The sequence below is a fragment of the Balaenoptera borealis genome (assembly GCF_965194805.1).
Source record: "Balaenoptera borealis genome assembly, chromosome: 10".
In the NCBI taxonomy this organism is placed as follows: domain Eukaryota; kingdom Metazoa; phylum Chordata; class Mammalia; order Artiodactyla; family Balaenopteridae; genus Balaenoptera; species Balaenoptera borealis.
The window spans coordinates 8,537,847-8,557,923 of record NC_138874.1 but is presented as its reverse complement, the minus strand read 5'-3'; the positions used below and the strand labels follow the sequence as shown (position 1 = coordinate 8,557,923).

Here is a 20,077-nt window from a genome sequence, read left to right as displayed (position 1 = left end):
AGAAAAGAAACTCCCAAGAATATGCTGTCTGACATTGTTCTGGAAATCTTGGCTGACTTAGTAAGATAGGAAATAAAGGAGAACATTTTAAGTGGCTGGATAGAAGACAAATACATAAAAACAACCTTTTTGCATATAGCACTCACACATTAGAACTTCATGGAAGGAATTCCACTTTCAATAGCAATCAAAACACTTAAAATAATAAATATGAGAGTCAGTTTTCAGAAAAGTACCCTCGATACATAGTAGATGGGTAAGAGGCTGAACTTGGTTGGTAGATGTGGGTTCAGGCTCACTTTCCTGTATGCTGTACGGCCTTGGGTACCTTGCCGAACTTCTTGAACTTCTTTAAGCCTGTAATTGCATCTGAGAATTTTATCCATTCAGTCAGTAAATATTATGTAGCACCTCCTGTGTGCTAGATACTTTTCTGGGTGCTAGATATAGTAGTAAATAAGACCAAGTCTTTACCCTTACAGAATTTAATTAACATTTAGTGAAATAATTACAGTGTGTGCCTCACAGTTGCTGTGAACGTTAGAAGAGGAGAGAATGTACGCTAACAGTTGCAGTGCCTGGTACTGTAATATTATTGAGAAATATTACAGAAGACTTTAATAGAGATCACTAAGTTTTTACCTGGGAAATCAGTATAATAAATAACACTATTACTTTTTCTCAAATAAAGGCAGATATTTAGTATGCTTAGATCTAAGGTCTGTAACCCTCAGGGACCACCATGGGCTGCGTGTCTTGAGGTCAGACTCATACTCCTGACTAGCTAGGAGAATGTTTGGGGACCCTTGAAGCCTTGTTTCTACAACTTTGGAAGTCACTGGTTTGCAGTCAAGAGACAGAGGCTCCAGGTCAGTTGCTTTTTACATCCTCATGGCGCCGAATTCCATCTAACGTGCCAGCACATCTGTCCCCAATCCGTGCATCACCTGCCTCCTTATGCTCACAGACATCCCCTGAGCTGGGTGAACCCTATTCCATCATAGGGGTTTTCTAGGCTTCTCATTACTTGTTCCATGATTCTGGGACGTCTGTGCTTGCTCAGTCCCCAGCATTGTCCCTGAGTCCTGTTTGCAGGGCTCCTGTTCTTTCCGGCACTGCGCTTGGTTGGTGTAGATGGCAGTGTATCTTGAGCTCATATCACATTCATCTTTGTGTTCTCATTCTTGGCAACACTTAATGAGGATTTTGAGGTTGGGGTGGGGATAGAGGAGTTGCCCTGAAAAATTATCCTAAACTTTATGTCCAAGAATATATAGTTAGGAAAACTTAAGAGGGCGAGAAAGAAAATCAGGAGATGGTGGTGTTGGGAGAGTTCCATTCCTCCTAGGGAAACACACATTGGTATACATGTGACAAACCCTCACTGCAGTGAAGCGACAGGCTGCACACACACCCCGTTTGAAATTCAATTCTGGATAAATTTCAGAGAGTTAAAATTTTTTAAATGAAAACAAAACTAGAAGATAAAAGTGAATAGTGTTCAAATTTCTGCTTGGGAGAAGGATTTCCAACTGACAGATGAGGTTGTCCTTTTGCTTATGATCGTGAATATCAGATGAAGTGAGAGATGTACAGACATATCCCCAATTACTTGTCTTCTTTTACCGACAGGACATATTTCTTTAGTCTTTTTGTGAGGGGGGAAAAAACCACATTTCCTCTACAGCATTGTTCCTCATTTAGGCTGTGTACGTGCTCAGAACTATACTTGGAATGGACAATAAATGTTGAGTGACAGCTACTGATTCTGTGTCTTTTAGTATCTGTGCTGCCTCTCCACCTCTCGGTCTTCAACTGATAAACTGGCCTTTGATGTTGGCTTGCAAGAGGACACAACAGGTGAGCACCTTGGTCCGTGATGAAGCCACACTCAGATCGTGGCAGGGCTTGGATTGGGAGACGTATTGAGACACGATGGAAGATACGCTGGTTGAATATTCTTAGGGACGGATTCAGGAAGAAAACAAATGACTGACTAGGAAAGGTTTTAATAGAAGGAGGAAATGTACATTGTTTCTACTGGTGGGTCATCCCCACATAATTAGCTTGATGTGCAAACTAGACTTCAAACCTTATTCTTTTGTTGGAGTTGGGTAGGAAAACAGTACTTCTGACATGCTCTGCTGATTGTTAACTGTATTACTGTGCTCTGATTAGTTTGTAAAGTAGTATTAATGCACATCTTTTCTACCTTTCAGCTTTCATCTTAAAATATTTTTAAGTGTACACATGTTACATTGTCAATGTCAACATTCAAACAAAAAAGTAGAAAATGAAAGCCTCCTTCATTTGCCTGTCCACAGGTCATCATACTCCATATCTATGTATTTACAGATTTTTGAAACAAAAAACATATATTAACACATTTATACTTTTGGAGACTCCAGATAGGAAAGTATAGGCTTTATTTGTGTTTCTATTCTCAATGCTTTGAGAACTTTACTCTTTATACACCTCTGTACAATTTGATGGCTTTATCTTTTACAATGAGCATGCCCAATTTTGGAATTAAAAATAAATAAAAGACCAACTAGAAAAAAGAATGGAAGGAAATAGAAATTAAAAATAAACAAAAGACCAACTAGAAAAAAGAATGGAAGGAAATAGACCGACTCATTAAGTTGTTGCTTTTATGGGTGGGATCAAGCTCACACATGCCCTCCTTTTTAAAATACTTTCCCATACTCTAAAAGTTTCACTGATAACAAATGGATAAAAATAAAGTTCTGTTTACCAACCTAATTAACTTTTTAATGGACCAACACATCACCTTGTACAAGAAATTCCAAGAATCCCAGACACCAAAAAGATAAATGTATTCTTCTCATGTTTATTTCATTTTCTATAGGCTCCATCATTCCTCTGTATTTTGGCTAGTTTTTTTAGTTTTCTCATTGTAATTAATTTACTTCAGCACATAGTTACATGAAAAATAATCTTCAATTCTCTCTCTCAAAAGAAGTAAAAGACATGCACGGTCTATAACTTGTTTTCATACGTTGAGATGATTATATAATAGTGAAACCCACCAAACAAGGCAGTCTTTCACCCTACACCCTTATGCTACTCTCTTTTCCCCATAGGTCTCTACTTCTTCTGAATTACTGAACTATTTGCTATATTTATCATTTGTTGTGTGCCTGCCTTGATCAGAATGAAACTCACACAGCAGATAATTTTTTCTTCCTTATTTGTTGAGGTATCCCCAGCTACTAAAGCAGTGATTGACAAATAGTGTGTGCTTTATCAATGTTTGAGTGAATGAATGAAAAACTCCCTACAACTCTAAAAATGTGAGTTGAGTGGATGAAGATAAGGAATTCTGCAACATGACATTCAAGTAAGAATATGGTTTGTGTAAGAAAAGCAGCTCAGGGCATAGATTACATATTGCCTGTTAAGTATGCTTAAGAAGTGTTATTTGCTGATTCATTTACTCATTTATGCAAAATGAATTGTTATTGAATGCCTACAAAATGCTAGTAGGAGCTGGGGAAACCCCAGTAAACAAAACATACAAATGCTTTGCTATCATGGAGTTTACATTTTGGCATTGGGCAGTTAGTAAAGAAGCAAAAAATTAAGTTTTATGGAGAAATAATAAAGCTGGGCACAGAGAATGATAATTATTAGATAACAGATATCACTAAAACTATTCCCATTTTGCGGTAGAACTTAAAGGTTGCAAAAGGAACTGTGAACAGATTGAAGAATTGTGTGCTTATGTTTATATCCTAGGTGATGAGACTGAAGTATGAAGTGTGGTTATATGGTTCATGAGGCTTATGCTTGACTTGTTCTAGAAGAAATTATTTGATTTTATGTATACCCAGATATTTTTATAATGTATCCCAGAAAATTCTGTAGGATTCTCTACTGTTTTACTCCTAGATTAATAGAAACTACCACATTTTAAAATAACAACATATTGTAAAATAAGGCACAGTGTGGGAAGCATGCAGTCTTAGCCGGAGGTAACTCCTGGAGGAGACAGTATGTCTCTCAGAAAAAGCAAAGCCCTTACCTTGGAATACACTCTTTTTCCCAGGCCTGAGGAATGTAAAAGAGATTAGCAAAGCTATCTCAAGCCAGGAGACCTCAGGGAACTGAGAGTCCTGGTTGTTCCCTATGGCTGGGGGCTGTGTGTGAGCCTGGTTAAGGGAAGATAATGTTCAAGGATAGTTGTTGTAAACTTGTTGACTTCCGTGGTAGTGACTGAACTGAGACGATAAGCAATTCCATGGGATTATTGTCTAATAATGAGTTCCTTTTCTGTCTATATAAGATTCAGTAGATTCTAAATAAAGTGCCTAGCAACCATCAGTTGTCTTGGTCCTTCTGACCCCATACTCACGGTGCTATTCAGTCCCTTACCCCTCTCCGCCGGGACCTGGAAGACCCCCTGCGGTGGCAGGACCATCACAGCACAGGATAGTAAAACTTAGGGGACAATATTTGTACGTATTTTGCATCAGCACCCCCCAAAAAAGTAGAGGTTTTTTAAATTGTTATAATGCAACTGTCGTGTCACAAAAACCCAAATCCTTTTGCAAATCAAGTGGCAAAACAACTAGATGTTAATAGGAGAGAGCAATGTGAGGAGTGTAACAACAGGTGATTGTGGAAGGAGCGAAGTTGGATCAGCGTGGCTGGTGAAATTGGCCTTGTCTTAGCGTAAACAAACATCCTTTTAAAGCAATTCCTAGTGGGGGAAAGAGACACCAAACTTCCCCTAATGTCACAGCCAGTTTCTATGAGAAGAGTCTTTGCATGTCAGTATGTCTTCCTCCCTCCCTCTCTCCCTCTTTCTTTCTTCCCCTTTCTTTCCTTTCTTTCGAATTTTTATTGGGGTGTAGTTGATTCACAATGTTCTGTTAGTTTCTGCTGTACAGCAAAGTGAATCAGTTATACCTATACCCTCTTGTTTTAGACTCTAAGCTAATTTGGCCTAATTCTTTTGATTTTCATGGTCTAAGAGATGAATTTGCATTCTATTTCAAATTTCTGACGTTTGTGTGAATAGGACAGTTTCATTTTAAGAAGACTGATTTTGAGGACTTCATTTCCCCCTTGTATTTTGGAGTCACTGGCAAAGAACATCGAGTTTGAAACTGAGGCATTTCTTTGTGTTTCACATTTCAATCATTGTGCAGGTGAAGCTTGTTGGTGGACCATCCATCCTGCCTCCAAGCAGCGCTCAGAAGGGGAAAAAGTACGGGTTGGAGATGACCTCATCTTAGTTAGTGTGTCCTCCGAAAGGTACTTGGTAAGTGTGCAAAGTCGGATCATGTAGTTGGTGATACGATAAGTGACAGGTCAATAGAATGATCTTTTTAAAGCTGAAATTGCAAATTATCTAGGAAAATTGCTTAGAAACAAGCCTGTATCTCTATTTGATGAATTATACATAACTCCCTAAGTAGAAGAATGATATGACATGTGCGGAAGTGTGGCTTACCAGGATTATTTAGACAGGCGTCCCTCGTGCCCTTGATATGTATGTTCGTGACATCGATAGTGCCTGTTCTTGGATTATTTTATTAACAGCATGTAAATGCAGTCTAATCAGGAATTTGAAATTCCATGGACTTTATTTTGCGCCCAATGAGAAGGCTATATTAATGAGGCTGTGGTTACCTATTTTGATATTTATGAAAGCAGATTATTATGTGAGAAACACTTGCCATGCTAAGAAAGGAGAAATAAACAAAATAAAAAAACAGTTTAATTCCCTCACTGACATTGCATTGTTTCAGAGGGAAAGGGCTGGAAATGGCAGATTGAAGAAAGAAGTTTATGCTTAATCATTGAAGGTATTTTTTACTTTTGTGGTGAGGCCAATATCTATTTAGCTTCTGTAGTAAATTATATTTTTGCTAAAGAATAATCATATGCAGAATTTTGCAGAATATTGAAATCAGTGGAAGTGTGAAGGGTGTCAGTGAAAATATTCTTTTTATTTTAAGGTTGAGAAAGCAAACAAATATAAAATATGGTATTATAAACTTTACATGAATATCCACATTAAAAATATCCCAGACATCATAGTGGATGATGATTGAAACAAAAATCAGAAATAGAACATCACTGCAGTTAAGCTCGTGCTAGTTTATAGAAAGTGTATTCCTACTGCCTTAAATCAACATATTATTTGTGTGTAATTGATTTAGAATTAAGTAAGTAGGTGGTATCCTTGGGCTTTGTGAACGTGGAAATAAGGTGGGTCTGGGGGTGCTTCAAGTCAGTTTTTGCTTACCAACACAATTAGTTCCAATTTTGAAACATTTCTAGGAAGAAGGGTGTGGTTTTACTTGCTTTGAGGGAAGAGGTAATGATGAAGACAGGGAAGTGGTGAAAACAGGGCCTTGTGTAACTGACAGGAACTATTAAATTAAATGGAGCATCTAATGGTGCAGAGCCAAAGGGAGGCCTGGAGCATCTCTCTCCTCTTGTCTCTTAAGCAGTGTAGGTGGAAACAGGCACCACGCACATTTCTAGGACAATCCAAGGTGTCAGCTCGTCAAATAAGCATTTATTGAGCCCTTGCTGTGTGCCTGTGCTGTATATGTGAAGGTGATGTATTTTGATCAGGAGATAGACATTTCGAGTTGTAGTTTTACTTGGAAACCAATAGCAGTAATAAAAATAATTCATGCATGCTTCTTAGTATATAAATTCTACACATATCTTATTTTGATTTGGACATAACTTTGCATGTTTTTGCTGTATCACTTGTTCTTTCCACTACACAGCAGAGTTTATTTGACAGGATGGTATCATTATGCACAGAAGGAGGAGAAAATTCAGAATCTCACTGAGGCCAGGGCTTATAGCATCAATTCTACCAGCAAGTTCCTGAGTCACTTAATTCCCTGAATTCTGGCTTCCGCACTTGCAAAATGGTGATGATTCTCCCTAGCACCACAGTTACTGTGATGAAGCAATGAGATGATGGATTTTGAAGATGCTTTGAATTAAAGAACACTATACAAACAATGGCAGTAATTGTAATGCCTGAGGTTCCCCTTCTGTTACTTTGGGAAATAAGTAAACCTCATGATTAATTACATTCACAGATAATTTTCAAGCTACATTTTAGCCAACTTATTTAAGTTCCTTTTCTGATAACCTTTTATATAGAGCTCCAGATAGTTGGCCAACCAGACTGTTAAAATTTCACTTTGATTTGATGACGAAGTCAGTGAGTTTAGTGATCATGTGTATAGACCTAGCATATAGTAGAAACCACAGGAATGACCAAGGACAGATTACACATGGTTTCCACCCTCAAAAAAAAAGTGGAAAAAAACAAACCAAACCCATGGAACTGTAGGAGAGTATCGTAAGACAGTAACTAAGTGTTAGGGTTTAGGTTAGAGATGCTGAAGGATGTTTCTATGGGTGTAGGGATAGTTAATTATTACCTCACATTTCCACTGTGAGTAATTAGTAGTGAGAATGTACAGTATTATGTTCACGGATTCAAGGACCTACATGGTACTTAGTGAGAAGGATCTGGAGGAAGTGAAAGGGCAAAAAGCGAGGCAGTAAAAGACATTGGACTAAACAGCGGCAGCTGGAATAATCCTCGTACTGAAGCTGAATAACTGAAAATTGGTCATATATATATATACACACACTTGTTTATTGGTACAGAGCCTGCTAAGCATGAGCCTGGGCCAATCATATAACCTCTTCAAACCCTCAGTTTCTTCATCTGCAGTATGGGGGTAATAGCCTAGTTCACAGGGATATTAAGAGGATTGAATGCTCAATCCAGACAAGACTCTTAGCTCTATGAATGGCACATATAAAAATTGCTTAGTGAGTTGCTATCACTATTTACCCGGGAGATTTGTGCCTATTAAGAACTGTAGATATTTAACCAGAAGAGGAGAAAGTTGGGAAGTGAGAAGTGAAGAGACAGTTACAGTTGATTTTAAATAAAGGGCTATCATGTGAAAGCCAGATTCGTATTCTGAGAAGATGCTGATATGGTTAAAATAAATAAGAAATATGGCTGAAAACACATCCGTTAAAACTAAGTACTAAAAAAAAAAAAAAAAAAACTAACTACTAAAAATAAACATGTCCTGTCATTGACTTTGTAACTTTTCATTTGTTAGTGTCTATTGGCCTTTGATCTAATTTTTCTTCACGAACAGTGCTGGTTAAGCTACGGTTGAACTATCTAATTGTGCGTTTGCTGCTCTAATCAAGCTGACAACTATTGGGATGCTAAATTGATTAAAACGGATTGAAGGATTGATTTTCACTCTGTCCTCTGCGGAGGTGTCCTGTGGACGGTACTGGGCTCCGGAAGCCCAGGCTCCACCTAGGATGCTCGACCCTTTTCTGCTTTATGTGATGAACCTTGTACATGATTTCTCAGCAATAAAGGGTTTTATCTCCAGAAAAGGTTGTAAGCCACTCATCCAAATGATGTCTTTTCTAATCTTGCTGTTTCATATTCTAATATGAAATGATATTCTAATCCTCTTTTCAGGAATATCTAAGGGGAAGAAAACTTCCTTTGACCCATTGGAACGACTCATTTTTTTTCTTTTAAAGGAGGCTTTATCAAAGCAGCTTAAATATAAGAGAAAGATACAATTTAAAAGAGAGGAAATATGGTCAAATAGGTATTACTGTGAATCTCTTTCAAACTAAACAAAATTAGGTAAAGCACGCAAAATAATTTTTACTTGTGTTAGAAAGATATAAAAATCACCATGGTATGCGCAAGAGTTTTCAACCCATGGATTGGATTGCTCTCATTTGAAACATTGATTTTTGAATAATTTTCTCTGTCACCTATAGAAACGGACAGATTTTCAAAAAATTTTTATTGGAGTATAGTTAATTTTACAATGTTGTGTTAGTTTCAGGTGTATAGCATAGTGAATCAGTTATACATATACATATATCCACTCTTTTTTAGATTCTTTTCCCATATAAGTTATTACAGAGTATTGAGTAGAGTTCCCTGTGCTATACAGTGGCAGACAGATTTTTTAAATCCATGAAAACATTACCAAGCAACTGTCTAAAAGTAAATTAGGAAAAGCAGAACCCCACAATCTAGAAAGTGATGAAAAATGCTTAAAAGAAAGCTATTCTAGGGCTCATAAAAATTTCCTTGTCTCATACCCACCTCTGAATTTCCAATAAGTGCTAGGTGTTCTGATTGCATAGTAAGTTACTGAACTCCCTCAAGTTGCTTAAAAATATTGATAGCTAAAAAGACAGTTATCATAAATATTTTCAAGCTCTTCATCGTATCAACCAATTTATTTTTTATTTATTTACTTTGAGGCTTTTTTTTTTTCTCTCCATGGCTCAGGTGATGGAATCATAGACTGTTCCATTTGGAAAGAGCATCTATTCTGTGTCCCTCGTTTTTTTCTCAGAATAAAAAAGTGAAGTCTGAGGGGTGATATATCTTGTTTACTTGTGTTCCCTGTCACTGGAGGATCATTTTTCTAGTGTGTTGCATCACCAGGGCCAAGTGCCTGACACTTAATAAGAGAGAAATAAATGAGTGAATAAATGCATCAGATAAGGGTTGAATTCGGACATTCTTAGGAATTCTTGTGCCTTGGACCTTTTGGACAGTCGGAGAAAGCTTACTGACTCTTTGTTTCATTATCTTTTAAAATGCATAAAATATATACACTGGATTACAAAGGGAACTAAAAGTATCAAAGTGGAGTCCAGGTTGAGAACTCCTGGGAGGTGATTTATAATGTCTTTTCTATTCCTGAGATTTCGTGCTTCTATCGTATAAAGTCTTGTTACTCAAAATATGCTTCTTGAACCAGTGGCCTTGGTTGGCCCCCCTTCACACCTCCTGGATTCAAATTTGCCTTTTTTGGACAAGATCCTCAGATGATTTGTGTGTCCATGAGAACTTGAGAGTCACTCACATGAGAATCAAGGTGATAGGAGAGAGCAGATCACTCCCCAAAGCACCTGCAGTGCTCCTGGTGGGTGTGTAAATTTTAGAGCAGTTACATATTTCAGCCTAAGGCCAACTTTGCTTTCAACCTCTGACAACATCTGTTCTGGCTTTAAGGATAACCCATCTTAGTGTCAGTAACTGAAATTGTTACTGCATTCTGAATATTTAATATCACAAGCCTGTGTGGTTCTTACTCAGATTTCCCTTTGTTGCTTAAGTGGCAAAATTAAATAGAAGCATCCAAAATAGTTATGCCTAGAGAATATTTTCTTGAGAAGAGTGGACATGATTTAGGTAACTTTAAATGGTATAATATGATCTTAAAGACATTTTTTTTTACTTTCTCCAACAGACTGAAATTTTCCTTTTTTTATGGTTATATTTATTGTGTACCTTTAGGCTTAGATATGATTTGAAGATTACATTTTCGTCCTCCCCCCCGCATTGTTTTTTCACTGCAGTAGCTCCTTATTGCCTATAAGGTCCTTGATCTGACACCTGCTTTGTCTGCAGGCCTATCTCTCACTCTCTTTCTAAGTATATGCTGTAAGCCCCAAAGATGAAACTCTCTGCTGTGCTGTATGTTCCCGTATCTCTGCCCCTTTGGGTACCATTTCCCTTCTTAGAGCCTACAGCACCAAAAAAGCCCAGGCCACTTCCAATTACGAGGTTTCTGGTGTATTAAGAATGAAAATCTCCAAACTAGTTTATAAAAGTGTTGGTATTTTAAAAAACATTTACACTTAGTGCATTAACATTATTAATACACTTACCCAAATTCAGTGTATGTACAGACTTTTGGAGGCAGCATCTCTAAGTATATAAATGTGAGGCTCAGGCCAGATGATCTTACTGGCTCTTCAAATGCCTCATCCCACATGGAACCCTATCTCTGCTGTGGAAATACCACCTGTCCTCAAGGCCCAGGACAATGAACTCTGTTCCAGTTAGGCTGGTCCAAGTGTTCTTTTCTGTCAGTTCCGGTAGCACTTTGATTACAATTCAGCTAACATTTTCAAAACACTGACTCACAGCATTTTGTGGGTATATTTTACTTTCCTTTCTAGCTTACGAGCACCCTCATGGTGGAGAATGTGTTCTATTAATGTTTAGCACAATGCTTTACACATAGTATATTCAGTGAACAAGGATGAATGAACAAATCTATTTATCGTAATATGGCATGAGCTTTCACTTGAATTCAAAAGTAAAAATATAAGCATTGATATTTTGAATCGTCTTCTGATGGTTTGATAAAATCTATATGGTTTTACAGGTTTCTTTTTTTTTTTTTTATTTTTGGTGTGTATGTGCTGTTATTTTGGCTCAGGTCATTGAAATAGGAACATTTATGGACTAACTTAGCATATTTTTTTAAAGTTTACGCTACTTTGATTTTAAAGGTTTGGTTCACTTCTGCACATACTTCTTTATTGAGTAACCCTGCTAGATGCTAGGGATACAGTTGTGAGCCTGTGTCAGATAGCTTACAAGAGGAAGAATGAAAAATACACTAAATGATCACATTGTGATGAGGCTTATGAAGGAAAATACACTTTTCTTGTTTGTGGAAGCAGATGGCATATGATTTATTTGTAAATAGTTAAAGAATTTTAATATATTAGGGAAGAAATTAATTCATCCAGCTAAAGACATCTTAGCTGGATTTTTGCATAAGAATGACAGACAGGTCCAGGTAGAAAGGAGGTTGTAAAAAGACAGACAACAGGTGACAACAGGTTATTGCTAAATCTGATGCATCCACTTTTAATCTTATTGATTGGAAAATTGCTGATAAGATAATTACATATATGTCAAATGTCACAAATTTCTTGGGTTTTGTTTTTAAGAGAAAGAAAATGAAATGCCTACCTTTGCTGGTGACTTGAGATTAGTATATTTAGGCAGAAGAGACCTTTGGATGTTGAAAGGCTTGTGGCACATACCAGAGTGACTCTGTATGCTGTTGACTGCTGTTTGTCTAACTAGGAAGGTCAGATATCTGGGAAAGTTCTAGTACAGTTGAAGTCTTTAAGAGCTTAGGCTGTCATCAGCATTGGAAAGTGTTGCAGGAACATTATAGGAATATTGGTGATGTTTACTCAGATGACTCCAAGAAAAAAGGTGGTTGTTCTTTGCATGTTTGAAATTCTAGCAGCAGCCAGGTAATAGTTAGTGAAATAAGCAAGTCTTTTGTCTGTACTCATAATTCTGTTTTTCTTTACTTATCATTTCAGAACTCATCAATTATGGCTCTCAAAGATGTGAAATATGATGTTCTTTTAATACATTTGACTTAAGAAGGAACATCTGAAATTTGTAATGTCTGCATTTTGAAGGACATGTATTGTCTTGGTTTTTGATGCCTATTAGGAAATATTGCCATCTAATGGCTATTACATCAGATTGTAGATAAAAGTTCCTAAAGGACCCCATGAAACTAACACATTAGTCCAGTAGGTTTAACCTACGTCACTGTCAACACACTGTCACAGTGTGATATGTAAAAACTTAATTATAATTTTAATGGTAAGGGCCTACTATCTGTACAAATTTGCTCATCAATAAGCCTTTAAAACAAATCGTCTGTTTTCACAAATTTATTTTATTTGTGTTTTCGGATTAGTGGCTTAAGTAGTAACTCTTAGAAGGAAGCTGAAAAATACCTAAAGTCAAATATAAACTCTAATTTTTTTCCTACTAGTCTCTTCATTTTTTGAGTGACGGGATTGCAACAGAGGCTCTCTGTGGACAGTCCCATGTTGGCAGCGTTCAATTTGAGTTGCCAGAAGCACTTCCATGTTGAGACTTATCCAGAGCCTGTAGTGATGCCTTCTTTTGCTTCTAATGCAGCACTTGTCTTATGGCAACGGCAGCTTGCACGTGGACGCCGCTTTCCAGCAGACCCTCTGGAGCGTGGCCCCAATCAGCTCAGGAAGTGAAGCAGCCCAAGGTAAGAACTCCACTTCCATTAGGGGGCTGGTCCCTGATGCAGAGTTGACAGTCATCTTTGGGTTTGTGATAACGAGTAAATTAATTAGAGCTGTTTGTGTCAAAATATTCTGTAATGCAGATACATGACATTTAAGAAACTCATTTGAATTGCTATTTAAAAGTGAAGTTTGTGTTAAGGTTTATCTCCTCTTATTTTTATGCTATCATCAGCTTTAGCTTATTTTTGTGTGTGTTTTACATGCTAGCTTTCTAGGGGTTATTTTCTCCAGTGTTTTGGCCTCAGGGTATTGCTTAGTTAGGCTACTGTCAAGATTTCTCATCTTCCAGGGTGCGTGACTTAGAACTGGATCACAGCAGTGCTTGTACATCAGGGTTTTCCCAGGAAATATCTGTGTGTTCTGGTTGTTCTCACTTATGTAAGTTCAAATCTGAGCCTATCCAGGCTTGCATGTTCAGTGGAGGGTTTTATGAGGCTGAGGTCACGTATAATAGTGGGAACTAACTGTGGGACTTGGGAACCCAGGGCTCAGAGGTGGCAGGGAGGTGGCACCATCCATCTCTGTGATTTTGGCCGGGTACTTAAGCCTTGCTGGACTTCTGTGTCTCTGTCTATGAACATAGGAGATTGGAGCCGATGATCTGTTCAGCTGTCAACATCTGATGATGACAGTTCAAATGTGACTGCATTTCAATCCTTCTAGGGTATCTGATTGGTGGTGACGTCCTCAGGTTGCTTCACGGACACATGGATGAATGCCTCACGGTCCCTTCGGGAGAACACGGTGAAGAGCAGCGAAGGTTGGTACCTGAGCCCAGCGCCTTGAGCCTTGCATTTTCTTGTTTTGATATAAGTTTTGTAAATTAAGGATTTGTCTGTTCAGGCCATTAGCATAAGAGAAAGTGGGCCACTGTCATTCATCTGTCTACTGAAGTGATCCATTGCTGGCCTCCTCTGAAGTTTTTTTCTCACATACGGTTTTGACTACCTATGAATAGAGTTGCAGAAAATTCTTGTATAATTAAAACATGGTGAGAAGCAGTGAATACAATAACCTGAGTGGGAGGAATGAACACATTCACCTACTTAAAACTTCGTGAAATGTTCATTCGTTTTGATGAATCCCCTTTCTGGAATGTTTAGTCTCCAGTTCAGTTTCAGACTTCTCAAATTGCCCAAAGGTTTAGGACCTTTTTCTGTTACCTCCCATTTACTGAGATAGATAATAAAATTGAGCATTTTCCCTAATATTTTATGTGATTTTAATACCTCTCTTGTGTTAATATTATTTGGCATTGGGCCAAGATGGCAGTAGCCTGGATCACGGGGAAAAGTGCACAAATAATACAAAACCATAAAAATATTGAGGGTGATTTGAGTGTTCCATTTTGCCTCACAAATTAATGGATGAATATGGTAAGTGGAATGCATAAATAAGCGATTATTGTGAGAGAAGGCATGATCCGGGTGATTTATTACGTGGCTTTAAGTCTTTTAATGGAGGTTTCTCATAATATTAGCATATCACTTAGGTAACTATTATTGATAAATATTTATTTTTGTAATTTAAAGAAAGATACAGAGAACATTTAGAAAGTTAATACTTCTTTAATTAGCTGCTTAATCTTGGGAAAAGTCACTCTGAGACCTGGGTGCTAGTCTTACCTCTCCCAGGTAGACCTAGCTTATGGTGAAGCATGAAATGCAGAGCCTAGAAAAATTCCCTAAACGAAAAGTGCTGCTTTTAGTAGGTTAGGAAGAAGATGTTAATGGTGTGTTGATAGGGTTTATACAAAAGATGAGAGGGAATTCAAAAGACGGTTTATTTGAGGAATTAATTCCAAACAGAAGACTCAGAGGGATGCAGTGTATACTAGGAATTGCAGTTATTCCAGAGTGATGAGGGGCAGGATGGAAGAAGCATGGAAACTAGACAGGAGGGAATAGTTTGGTCAGCTTTTGAAGGCTCCTTAGTGCCATTCCCACGGGTTGGCTTTTACCCTGAGATAGTTGGGAAGGGGTGTGTGGGGAGGGGGGTGACGCGGTCAGATCTCTTTGAAAAGAGTATCTCTGCTGAACAAGAAGAACTTAGACCGGAGGTGGAGAGATTCTGGAGCAGGAAAACCAACTTGGAGAAGGCTGATGAAGTCATTCATGTGAGAGAAAAGGAGAAGCTTATCCTGGAGAGTGGCCATGAGAATAGGACAGCCTGGCCCAGAAACATTTCAGGTCAGATTGACTCGTTTAAGGATGAACTCTATGTGGTCGGTGAGAGAATGTATCAGATTTAAGGGCGAGAAACTCCCTAGAGTTTCTGACTCTAGGGAAGAGAGATGGTGTTAAAGGTTGTAGGAGATGTACAGATTTGATACAAAGGACTGAGTGAGATTTTGGACACTGGTGAGTGCAGAGGATCTTTGAGAAATAAAATAAAGGGTTTATGGGAAATTGGAATTTTTGAGCCTTTAACGTAGACAAAGCTTGGGTTGGATATAAATCACAAGTGCACGGGGTAGTTGAAAGAATGGGAGCCCTAGGTAGAGAGGGAGGAACAGTGAGTATAGTGTTACGTTTAGCAACTTGAGCATTGCTTTAAAAGGCTGCAAAGCCTTGGAATAGACTAACTAGAGAGGAGGCTGAGGATGGAATCCTAGATAAGGCTGATATTTAGGACACTGACAGGTGAAGAAAAGGCACAAGAGAGGCAGAATGGTAGTTAAATGGAGAGCCAGGGAAGTTAGTTATGGAACCCAAAGGAGGCTTGGGGTGTAGATGTGTTCAATGCTATAATATCATCATAGAGACTTAGGAGCAAAAAGAGGCTGTGCCATAGTCTTTTGGATCTTTAGTCTCTGACTTGTTATACGAAACACTTGAAACGAAGTGATTCTTTGAGCCCGTCTGCTCTTTCTACAGACACTGTAGAGAGTTGTAATTAAGAGAATGGGCTGTAGACCTGGGTTTGGGCCTCGCCTCTGCCACTAATAGTTGTGTGACTTGTGTGACTTAATTTCTTTAAACATGATTTTTCTCCTCTGTGAAATGCGGCTTAAATGTTAGCTGTTACTTCATGGGATTGTTGTGAAGGTTCAGTAGGAAAATGCATGTAAAACCTTGATGCATATTAAGAGATCAACAAATGTATTATTGTTGTTGTTATTTTATCACTAGTGTTTAGACAGAAGAGCAGCATTTAGTCAGATATGGAAACATTTGAGGGACCCTGGGCATGCGGGTTAAAGTATGGTAGAGCGTAGATTTTAGGGGAAGAGACGCTAAACTATATCAAAGAAAACCCTCTTCTGTTTTGAAATGAATGTGGTAGGTGAGTGGTGGGGAAGGACTCCTCTTTCTTGCTAAGCTTTAGAAGCCAGGAATGGATGAGCATAGTTTTTGTTTTAACAGTTGGGTGTATTCATTTTCAAATGTGAATATTCAGCGTCAGATAGATCCCAGATTTCTTGGACTAAGCTCGCGGGCAATGACTGCAGTTTTCCACCTCTCCTGCACATTAGAGAGTCTGTATGTTAAGGAGGGGTTTTATTAAACATGATACTTATAGAGCAGATTTCCTGCTAATTGGTTTTTTTGGGGGGATGCCTTTTATTTGTTTTTTAATTTTAATTTTATATTGGAGTATAGTTGATTTACAATGTTGTGTTAGTTTCAGGTGTACAGCAAAGTGAATCAGTTATACTTATACATATATCTATTCTTTTTCAGATTCTTTTCCCATATAGATTATTACAGAATATTGAGTAGAGTTCCCTGTGCTCTACAGTAGGTCTTTGTTGGTTATCTATGTTATATATAGTAGTGTGTATATGTTAAGGTCAACCTCCTAATTTATCCCTCCCTGCCATCTTTCCTCTTTGGTAACCATAAGTTTGTTTCCCAAGTCTGTGAGTCTCTTTCTGTTTTGTAAATAAGTTCATTTGTGTCATTTTTGTAGATTCCACGTGTCAGTGATATCATACAGTATTTGTCTTTCTCTGACTTACTTCGCTTAGTATGATCATCTCTCCTGCTGGTTATTATTACATTGCTGTAATTCTTTACGTTGCTGGTTATTACAGAGAAAACTAGGGGAAATGTCAAAGACAGTTTGGTATTGTTCTGGGTCCGCTTTCCCATTGCATGCATATTGAAGGCTGCTCCCGCCCCCCTCCAGTATTATTCTTGATTTAATGTTATTCATTTCTGTGTCAAATTAATCTCAATATGTATTCAGATGAACATATTGCAGCTCTTTCTAGGTAGTGATGTCAGTAAGAACACATCCTTAGTGCCCCTTGTACGGCATGTTTACACGGGTGAAATTAGATTAAAATGGGTGTCAGACTTGACATGCCTCATGACATCCCTTTCTCCCTCATGACTTGAGGGAGAAAATGAGTCAGAAATAGGCAGCAGGAGCCTGAGGGATGTTGCTTAAGACTGAAAGTTATCTATGTCTTGATTACACAGTGAGATTGAACAATTATTTGCATGCAACGATACAAGTAATTCCTTAAATTTTACATTTATAGAGCCCTATCTTCTTTCAGGTCTTGTTAATATCAGTGTGTAGAAATTTCTTTATCTTCCCCTGTCCTCACGCTAAGTCACTTCAATGTCTTACAGAATGAGGGGAAGGCAAAGGACTGTACAGCCAGGAGGCAGCCTTTCTTTAATTGATGTGAATCTGTATTGGGGGGAAAACACATAATGATAACCTTAAAAATGTATTTTGATTCATTTTTTAAAAAGAAATAAAAATAATTTGACTTTCTGAGAGCTGGAGAAGTTCCAGGGAAATATATGAAGATTTCTTTTAACTCATAATTCTTCACTGTAATTATGATCTGGCTACACTCAATTATATTCTGTTATTAAAGTTAAATAACTAAAGTCAAATTAGGTTTGTTGTAAGAAGTAGTGGAATTGATTAAGGAGATGGCCAGAAGTGACAGTCGCTTCTGAGTAATTTAGGACCATTTTGGTCGTGAATGCTGGGTTAGTAAGTGGATTTGTCAATCTGCTCATGCCTCCTTCCCATGACAAGTTTTGAATGTACATAATAGAACTATAATTGTAGCAGTTGAAAACGCAGTTCAACGATGGGTACTGTAATTCTAGATACCGATGCAGTGATCTTTTATTATTATTATTTTATAATCTATTTTATGGAAGTATAGTTGATTTACAATGTTGTGTTCATTTCTGCTGTACAGCACAGTGATTCTGTTATACATATATACACATTCTTTTTCATACTCTTTTCCATTATGGTTTATTGCAGGATATTGAGTATAGTTCCCTGTGCTCTACAGTAGGACCTTGTTGTTTATCCATCCTATATGTAATAGTTTGCATCTGCTAACCCCAAACTCCCACTCCATCCCTCCCCACCACCCCCACCCACCCTTGGCAACCACAAGTCTGTTCTCTCTCTGATGGAGTGATCTTTAACTTCCTCTTCACACTTAGATTTGTATATGTTTGTGGTTTCCGGTGCATTCTCATGGGAGTGTTAACCAGACCCCCCCAGAATGAAAAGCATATATTGTCCCATTCAATTAAGTGGAATTGAATTGGAGAATGAAGCCTACCAAAGTTAAATTAAACATATATTTTCCCCACACTTCCCGCTCATGTTGCTTTTACGGATTGAATTCTGACATGTTCGTGAAGTAAAGCATCACTATGGTTTTATTTTAAATTTCTTGAGATTTTTCTAGAAAAGATGTGTGGCTCTAAAATTACCAGTATACAACTGGTCTAAACAACAATAAATGTTGTAAAATCATCATCTCTAGACGTTGTGAGCAGGCGGGGGAAAGGGAGAAATGCACGGAACGTTAACTGTAGAATTGTAATTTCTTTGTTCTTTCTCAAACTTTTCAAATAGTGAGATGGGATAAATTAAGGAGAAACAAGTTCTGCTACTTGGCAAGAGATCTGTCGGATGCCACACAGCTTTTAAATTATTGCTTTAAAAAAAGATTTCATTCTGGAGCCTTGAAACTTGATTATCAGTTTTCATTTCAAGCATGAAGTCTTTTATATGGGGAATGTTTTCTGTTCTAGATTCTGTCTCTGGATTGCACCTTATTACTTCCATCCATTTTTATGTGAATACAATAAAATGTCAACAAAGGCATTTACTTTATGTGCACACACGCTTACTAATGGATTAAATATGCACTACCTGAATTAAGTGTGTCATACTTTTAAATTAATAAGTTTTAAGAAAGATGAGTTAGGGGAGTGTTATTATGTGAGATCTCTGATGTGGAAACCGGTATTAGGGGAACGTTTTTTGAAAAGCATTATTTGTATGTTAAAACAGTTTTTACCACATAGCTCATAGGTAATTGTATTCATTTAATAAAAATTTGTGGAATGACCACCATGTTCTGGGTGCTGGGTTGTTAGTATCTAAAAAGATACAAAGTCTCTTTTCTCAAGGAGTTTACATTCTAGTGAGGATATGTAACAATAAAAACTTAAATATGCTTGTTTATAAATGCACACACATAACCCATGCATGCATAGATAAAATACACCTGATGGTGTGTGTGTGTGTGTGTGTGTGTGTGTGTGTGTGTGTGTGTGTGTGTGTATGAGAGAGAGAGAGAACGCAAGCAGGCTTGAGTGTGGATAGAGAAGTTGTCCTGTTTCCATCTTACCAGGCATTACTCTTGGCATATACTTGCTTTGTCTTGTTTCTTTCAAACTCAGGAGCATTAAGTCATTGTTCCTGACAATGTCTGGAAATAAATGCTACATTTGCTCTCCAGAATGTGACTCAGCAGGCAAAAGCCGTGCCGTATGTATGCATGACAATATTTTTGCCTTCATGCCCCTTTTAATATTATGATTCAGTGAGCTTTACTTGTGAATAATTGATAAGGCATGAGATGGGTTTGATCTAATGAATTAAGTGTCTCTCAGTCTGGCTTAGAAGGAGAGGTGTGGTTTATGTCTACATACACAATTGGATGACTAATACCCCGCAGGGTTTGTACGCCCTCAGTCACTACCTCAGCGCAAGCTTCTGAAGCTGCGCTGTTTTGCTCCAAAACGGTCAGGTTATCATATAAGAACTTTTCTTCCTTCTCTTCCTGTCCCGTGTATACCTCTTTAGCCTGCATCTGGGG

At 37.8% G+C, this 20,077-nt stretch overlaps 1 protein-coding gene across 6 annotated transcripts in view; it reads left to right on the top strand.

The window, feature by feature from the left end:
- The window catches only part of RYR2 (ryanodine receptor 2), a 777,004-nt gene that overhangs the window by 351,227 nt on the left and 405,700 nt on the right, over positions 1-20,077 (top strand). For all 6 annotated transcript variants that reach the window (XM_082407544.1, XM_082407541.1, XM_082407542.1 and 3 more), the window contains 4 exons: positions 1,782-1,860; positions 5,175-5,287; positions 12,836-12,935; positions 13,639-13,735. In XM_082407544.1, the coding sequence (XP_082263670.1) occupies positions 1,782-1,860; positions 5,175-5,287; positions 12,836-12,935; positions 13,639-13,735 (389 nt within the window). The remainder of the gene's footprint in view (positions 1-1,781; positions 1,861-5,174; positions 5,288-12,835; positions 12,936-13,638; positions 13,736-20,077) is intronic.